The 8,309-nt window shown below is 39.5% G+C and overlaps 1 protein-coding gene across 1 annotated transcript; it reads right to left on the bottom strand.

Annotated features, from left to right (window-relative positions):
* Positions 1 to 32: 32 nt before the first annotated feature.
* On the bottom strand, positions 33 to 7,987 carry klhl40b (kelch-like family member 40b). The gene is made up of 6 exons (XM_042400024.1): positions 6,575 to 7,987; positions 5,729 to 5,889; positions 5,533 to 5,640; positions 5,146 to 5,331; positions 4,625 to 4,774; positions 33 to 4,329 (listed from the first exon to the last, which is right to left on the bottom strand). The coding sequence occupies exons 1-6, from the start codon at positions 7,703 to 7,705 to the stop codon at positions 4,218 to 4,220; spliced, it is 1,848 nt and encodes a 615-aa protein (XP_042255958.1). The 5' UTR covers positions 7,706 to 7,987; the 3' UTR covers positions 33 to 4,217.
* Positions 7,988 to 8,309: the final 322 nt, after the last annotated feature.

The following is an 8,309-nucleotide window of genomic DNA, read 5'->3' as shown; positions in this document are numbered from 1 at the left end:
AACCACCAGCATCTCTAAAGCTCATTAAACAAAAACTGAAGTTTTTTAACTCACTGTAAAAAAAACCAAAACAAATTGTTTTATACTTTTGTATTAATTGATGAACTTAAGGAGGGGAATTTTTGTTTCTGAGACAATGGAATCGATCTGCTCATCTAATTTTCAGCAAGAAAGTCAATGCGAGTATTTCCCAAAATCTATTACTATTCCTTTTAAATCTGACATTTCAATCAGTTTCTTATCCAGAAAGAGTCTGTGCACTATCAATGCACTCCCGCTCATTTTATCTATAGATAGCCTACTTGTAGTGTAGCATTAACCTGTAAATATTGTGTTTCTTCCTCGTGATTAATTCCTCATGTTTACATTCAGAAAGTCTTTTGAATGTGCCCCCACGTGTGTCTTGGCTGGTACTACCGAAAGTTGGAATTTGTGGACAAGCTTTTGTAAATGTAATAAGCTGTTTTTATTGTTTTATTTAAAAGACGAAATTAAGCACCTTAGTGTAGTCTTATGTCTTAGCTCACCCCCAGTTACATTTCTTAAACTGCCATGGTTAAATGTTTTGGGCCACATTAACTGTTATTTGATAAAGGTACGTTTTCGTTTTTTTTTTCTTCATGTGTCAAACACATGTTTTGTACTTTGATTTGCTGCTTTTGTACAGGGTCCAGTTTGAGACTGCCCTTTAGACGTAAAGTCTACAGCTGTTGAATTGTTGAATATATTCAAGCTGTGATAAAAATCCAATTTAGCCTTACTGGACAGTAAGTAAGTAAGAAATGAGCTACAGGTGACAAACATAAACGAATCAGACATTTGGTGCAGTTTTTTGGAGGTAACTGCCAACATTTTATACCCAGCTCGTCATTTAATGTGGTCATTGGTTAATGTGGGACTGATTGTTGACACAAAGAGGAACAAAGGCAACGTGTCAATGTCACACAAACGACTGTTGCTCTCTTGTGGCAACTTGTTAAACTGCACTCTGTTAAAAATCCTGCACCTTTATAATGCAGGTGAAGTGTCTCTGGTTATCATTGAAGAAGCCCCATTGTACTTTGGGATCACAAGAAAAGGCTAAAAATGTACATACTCTGTATTTTCCCACCTTACTGTTTTGAAAAGCACTAGCCCAAGAGACAATTCTGATATACTGTGGTTATAGTTTGTGATGCGTAATTGTATTTGCCTTATACTTGGAGGGATTTGAATGTTTTTTGTTATGGATATTGATAGTAGATGATGGTAAAGGAGGGGGGATAGTAGTTAATACTACTGATTTATGCACTTTGAATTTGATTGCCACACTAGCCCATAATTTGGGACATGAATTCAGAAACAAGGTGATAATAAAAAGCAGAGATGTGTCCTGGTAAAAATGATTTCCACAAGTTCCAACATTTCCAGAAAAGTCTAAATCCAAAGGCATGTATTTAATATTGAAATGCGGATATTGATCCTCGGTTTCAGTCAGTTTCTGTGTGTTATTTGTTCAAGTTTGATCAGAAGTTGTGGTTGGTAAGTGGCAGAGCTGGGCTTGACCTGCGTTTTGTTTCCTAGAATAACTTTATGGATCATTAGCTGCAGTGTGGCAGCGTGCACACCGAGGATAACTCAGCTGTGAGGAGGCGGACGTGTCACCCTGCAGCTCAACTGGTGTTTTCTGTGTTTTCAGTCTGCCTGTTTTGCACTGTGCCGCTCTTTAACAAGTATTTGTGAGCTTTCCTGAGGGTGCATACGGCTATACGGCTGTTTCTGATTGGTTTGTATTCCGATCACTACATTAATCAAGAAAAATTAGTTTTAGGTTTGCTCCATATGGGGCCTAATATGTGACTGTTATATATCATGCGATGAGACATTGTAAAGGAAAGTGTCAGTTGCCAAATCGATTAATTGAAAATATGAATTATTGTGAGCACTTTATACTCCAGTTCAGCTAGTACGGTTTAAAGGCTGATAAAGTTGTTTGAATTGGAAGTTGTTGATGGCAGATGATTTAATTTTCTTTTTATTTAAACATTGAAGATGATAGGAAACCACAAAAATGCAGACTTCGCCAGAAATGTGTCTTTGCCAGGTGTTCAGTCATGTAAAACAACATTTAGACCACAAGGGACATCAGAAATGTTGGTTGAAAAACAGCAAATTTCTACTGTAAGTACCTGCTAAATCAGATTAAAATTTTAGGGTAAGGAGATACAGAAACAATGTAGTATCGATCAAAACTGCATAATATCTACAGTATCTTGTTGGAGATGAATGACACTGAGCAGATTATTTTTTTTAAAGACTGTAATTTATCTAATACATTGATAATAATTTAACAAACTGCTATACAAATGAATCATTTACCATAACTTATCTAATAAATTGTTAATTGATAAACAGTAAAAAAAAAAAAAAAACAAGGTAATTAATGTAAAGCAAAATTATCTGTTTTAAAGGACTTTATAGGCTATATTAAATATATATTTGCATTTAAAGGAGGTATAAAAAGTTATCTCTATGAAGACTAAATCCTCTCTAGAAAGCAGAATTTGTATTTGTCTTGGATTATTTTGTGAACAAGTCTTCCCTAAATACAACTGCAAAGACGACATCGTCAAAGCAACACTTCACAGAGCCTGGCAGCACCCAAATTCTGAAAAAGACCATAACAAATCATCTTTGTTTAAGTGTAATTGTAAGTGTAAAGTTTAATAGCAGTAAATCTGAGATTCTAGTGACAGAGAAAGGGCAGTTTGCACAGTGTTAAGGAGTCTTATATTCTGGGCAGGTAGGCTTTATGTCTTTTAATTAGCCAAATTCTCTTTTACTGAGGCTAGCAGCCAAAGTCTTGTATTAGATTAGGCAAAGGTGGACCTGCCCTTGTCCTTAAATGAGGGTTTGTCAGAGATTAAGTGGGTGCCATAGTGACTGTGCATTCTGCATTGCAACCGAGGCAAATGTTTGTCACATAATGAAGCATTGAGAATGGAAAGAATGGAAACTGGGATTGCCAGGTTGAGGTCTCTACTTGGACTGCAAGTTTTTGGGTTGACTAGCTGCTAGAGCCGAAGTTGTGTATCCAAAAGGATTTGATTCTGTGGCCTTCAGCTGGAGTAAAAGTGTTGGGAATATTTTAGTTGTAATTAAAGAAATGTGTTGTTCTGTTGAAGAAGTAAAAATGTTTTTGTTTTTTTTAAGAATGGAGGAGCAATTTTGTTTTTTGTATTTGCCCTCGTTTTGGGTAAAAACTAGAATATGAAATTGGAAAACATGTTGTTGGTTATTTTGCATGTGAAGGTTTGGCTAGCTGTTCTAATACAATAAATTTGTTCGATGGTGACATTTCCCCTTTTTGGGCAAAGATATATGTGATGATAACCATAGGCACCAATGCCATAGTCAATTCAAAGATGTATTATCCACATACCCTCTACATTTCCCATACTTACTCATATTGCAGCTGTGTTAAAGAAATCATAATGTGTACTGTTTGCTGATTCTCTACTTTATAATGTAAACACTATGTCTTAGTTAACCCTGGTGTACAAAGACCATGTGTAGGCCGTAGTTGTCAAGTTCAGCTATATTAAAATACTAAAACAGTACAAGGACAATAGTGTCTAGAGGTGCTAATAACATTAGACTGTATTTTCTGTCTTTTATTGTATTATTGACTAGTGTTTACTGTCTGTAACACAGCAGAGCGTAATGAAATCATTTCAATATTAAACAATATAGATATATTATTGCAAATGGAGAAGTGTGCTGTGTTTTTGTTTCTGTGCAGACAAAGTGAAAGTTTTTCAAACTGTTTCATGTTGCTGTCTTGTTCTCCAAAGGCTTCTACATTAAGACTTTGCTGCCACCTGTTGGGAAATGCACAACATCCTGCCAACATACTCAGTGATTATTGAGGATTTTTGTTGGTGTTAAATACTTAAATTTTATTCCATATAGTGCAAAAAAATGTCAGTGGGCTATAGATTGCTTATAGTTTTAAAATCACTGAAACACACATATATAAAAATGTCTTCAATCAAAAAAGAATAGTCTTCCTTATCAAGCCAGAATCACCATTAGACATATAATTAGAACAGTGTAAAAGAAAACAAACTGAACACCAAACAAGATGATTCATGACGTCCTTGGACTCATATGAACTAGTGTTGGAAGTGGTTAACAAGCGCAGATTTCTGATGACAAACAGGGACCAGAGGGGGTTTTTACATCTTGGTGAGACGCAGGGTGTTGAGTCGGACCCCCAGAATAGTGGCTCCTGAGGCATACTGGATCTCTCTGAGGACTCCGATCCACTTCTTCTCCGCCTCATTGTATCTGAAAAGGGGAACAGACATACAGAAAGTTATGAAAGGTAAAACTGGGGCATCCACTGGTTGACTACTAATTGATTAAATATGCACTGGAATTATTTTTAAACACAAATTACAATGTACAATTTTGAGCAAATGGCATACTGGATTAGTATTTAAAAAGCAGACTTTCTATCAACAAGCAGCAATGAAAATTACAAACACAATTTAGCAGATATTTTATCTGAATATTTCCACGTTGCCCAGCCCTAATCAATAAAAGCGTGTGCATGAAAGAACAGTGTGTGATTATGACCCACCTCCAGATGTCATTCATCTCTTTGGGAACAATCTCATCGCTATCCTCCAGAGGCATCATGGCGAAACCTCCCACAGCATAGAGCGAGCCCAGCAAAGACACCAGGTTGAGAGAGCTACGCTCCTGGGGAAACGCTACAAAGTCTGACCACCTGAAAAATGCATACATATAGAGATACAGCTCAGTAAAGAGGAATACACTCCAGGAGGCCTCAGGTAGCTTGATGGGGAAATAATGTTTTCATGGCTGCCTCGAACCTTCATAAGATAAATTTTTTAAGCAAGGTAGTAACTTTAATGTTGTTTTTTCCTAAGAAAACTGACTGTTGTGCAAATGTGCATAAACCCACTGAAAGAAAATAATCCAGTAAACTAAATATCTCTTTAGTGTGATTTCCTTTTTCAGTACAAAAATTGCACAAGCAATCAAATTTGTAATTTTAATATTTAAGGCCACTTGTGGCCAGAGGGATCTAAACAGTCCTTTTGTTGTTCAAACTCTTCAATAATTTGAGGAACTCACTTGTTGGTTGCAATGTCGTACACCTCCACAGAGGCTGTCAGGCCGGTGTCGGTGACTCCTGTTCCCACGTATATTTTGTCTTTATGAACAGTGGCTCCAAATAAAGAACGTGCAGTCTTCATAGGAGCCAGCTCCTTCCATTCAAATCTCTTGGCGTCATACGCACACATCCTCTTCTGACAGTTCCTTTTCACGCAAAACAGACAGACAGAACATAACACCTTTGAGGTCTGCTGTTCCCCAGTGGTCCTCTTTACTTTTATCAAGTAATTGGTGAAAATGTGCAGTGGGCTGATACATTACTGCATTATCAACTTTACATGATGCTTGATCAAAGTTTGAACATGCCACAAATAAATATAAATATTTATCACCCCATATACTCACTTGTTTTCTCCTTTTCCTCCAATCACATAAACAATATCATTGTGGGATATCGTTGCATGTCCATAGACTGGGTAAAGAAGTGGCTCTGACTCACCCCATTTGAAAGATCTATGAGTGAGAAAACAGATGAATTCTTTCACTCACAATCAAAGGTTTCTCTTTCTCATTTGATATCTGAATTTAGACCTGTACTCACTGTCTGTCATAGACCAGAACCGAGTCCAGCGTGTGCTCCTGGTCCTTCAGTTCCCTCCCTCCCAACACGAAGATGGAGTTCTCAGCCTCGGCCAGCCCAAACAGGAAGCGGGGAGACGGGAGAGGAGGCATCCCCAGCCAGTCGGAGCTAATCGGGTCATACTGAGGTCACAGGAGTCAAATGTTTGTGAAGGGGTGAAGTCTGCACCACCTTAATTATACTGTAGTACATGCAGACTGACGCAAATGCACACATGTAGATGTGCAAACACAACATGCTGCCTAAACCTATTAACATCCAGTTTTCTTCTTCTTATTTCCCCTCAAGTAGCTATAAAGTTGAAAAAAAATCATCTTATTCCACACTGTCTGACAGTATCACATGTTTCATCTTGTTCCAACTTCATTCATGTTTATACTGATTGAAATATTCACGTTTTTTATAGTTGCATCTTTGGAAACTTTTCCACTAGAATTTAAAATGAAGCTCCGTAGATTTGAGCAGAGTTTTGGAGTTTATGCTGACTGACCCATCAGTGGGACACTGAGTTTAAGAGTTTAAAGAATTAAATGCAAATATTGAGCATTTCCAAGCAGTTGGTGGGTTATATTGTTGGGTTAGGGTTGTATCACTTTATAATTTTTAGCAATGTAGGTAAAACAAATATTTATTACTGTGATCCTGCACAGAGATGCTGCAGCACTTACAACAACTTAGAACAACAACGGTACATTTTTAATAATTAAGAATTTAAGAATGGGCTGAGCTGAGATCAGTTTGTGTCATAGCAAATTTTGTGATCTAATTTTTCTCTTTTCTGAATGCTTTATCCTGCACCTCTCCTACCTGTAGGAAGTAAGAGCACAGTGGGTTTTCCTTATTCTGTTCATCAAAGAATAATCCTCCAGCCACAAAGATCTGATTCTCCTTGGTTACGAGGCTGATGTGATTCTTGGGAATCTGTGTGGAGAGCGCCGCTACAAAGCAGTCATTTCCTTTTGGGTCGTAGGCCACTGCACCTTTGTCATTCACCATCAGGATCAGGTCCCTGACGAACATGCCGAATCGCAGGTTATCGTTCAGAATTCCTGGAAGTAAACCTTCCTCCTCTTCCTCTTTATCTTCGTTCTCGCCATCTTTCTGCGCTCCACCGTCCTCCTTCTTGCTTTTGGTTTTTTTAACCTCTGGCATTTTCCCAGCCTGAGCATCCTTAACCATCTGGAGTTTCTGCTGTAACTCAGGATTGGAGCAGATGAATTTGTGTTTCTCCACTTTTTCTTTCATGTAATCCTCAGGGAGCAGACGAAAACGAATGCAATCCAGCAAACCTGGCAGTTCCTTCTCTCTGCTCTCTGTGTCTCTGGACACCCAGTTCATCAAAACCTCAAACACTGCCTCCTCTGTGTCTATGTTGAGATTGTCGTTTGATAAAATGGCTGCCAGCTCACTGGGGAGCAGCTGGAGGAACTCCTCATCTCTGGAGATGAGATGGAAGTGCTCGCAGGCATAGTTTCGGGCAGAAACAGCCAACCTGGGACAGTCCAGCATCAGGCCAAGCCTGAAGACAGCCAGACAGTTGCTGAGGCTCAGACGCTTCTGTAGGAAAGACACACATACAGTGAAAATAGAGGGAATCTGGTAAATGTTGGCCACAGCAAAGATGTCCTGAACGTTCTGCTCCGTCACATTGATTTTGGAGGTGTACAGGTACTTCAGGATCAGCCCCATGACACCAGGCTCCACATCTTCCAAGACAATCTCTCTCTTCTTGCTCTCTTCCAGGTCAGACAGAAAGATGGAGCGGAAGTAAGAGCTGCAGGCACACAGGACCAGCCGGTGGCAGGGGAACTCCTTGTCTTTGATCTTCAGCACACAGTCGACCAGCTTCTCATTCTCCAGCAGGTCACACAGGCCGTCCTGGAGCAGCGTCTGCTGGTACATCCTGGGCTCGTCCATGGGGTTTATAGGTAGAGCCATTGTTCCTGGCAGAGGGGGAGTTTGAAGAGCCTTCCTGGGGCTGCAAATCAAACAAAAGTTGTTCCTTTATGGATCTTCTTTCTACAGTAAAGTTGTACTTGTTCCTAGCCTGGAAAGAGGAGGCAGAGGCACAGTCAGTCTGCTATTAGCCCACACCAGCTGTACCCACGGGACAGCCCACTTCCTCAGCTGTCCTGACCCTTCAACTGAGCTCCAACTGGTAGGTTATTTATAGTCTGGGTGCTTGCTGTGGAGCTATGGGCTTCATTCTGGAACATGAAATGCAATATCCACACTTCAATCCCCTTTCCCCACCTCTAAACCCACCCCCTATACTCCTTGCCCAGTCCCCAGCTACATCCACCCACTCTCAGACAGCTGACACATTGCTTCATGGGAAATATGTCCGTCCTGAGTCAGAGTCAATCTAGAGTAGACTGGTTAAGGGACTGCCCCCTTAGAGTCGTCATAGCTACAATGTCACAGTGTCATTTTGTTATATTACCACATTTACATTATATTCACACCCCTGTAAGAGCTGATATAGAAAATATTGTAACTTCATTGTAATTTTGTCCCTACACACACACTACTAGTGTTCTCA

This window comes from Thunnus maccoyii, chromosome 21, assembly GCF_910596095.1.
Source record: "Thunnus maccoyii chromosome 21, fThuMac1.1, whole genome shotgun sequence".
Classification (NCBI taxonomy): domain Eukaryota; kingdom Metazoa; phylum Chordata; class Actinopteri; order Scombriformes; family Scombridae; genus Thunnus; species Thunnus maccoyii.
Note: the sequence above shows the minus strand (reverse complement) of the source record. Positions and strands in the feature narration are given on the sequence as shown.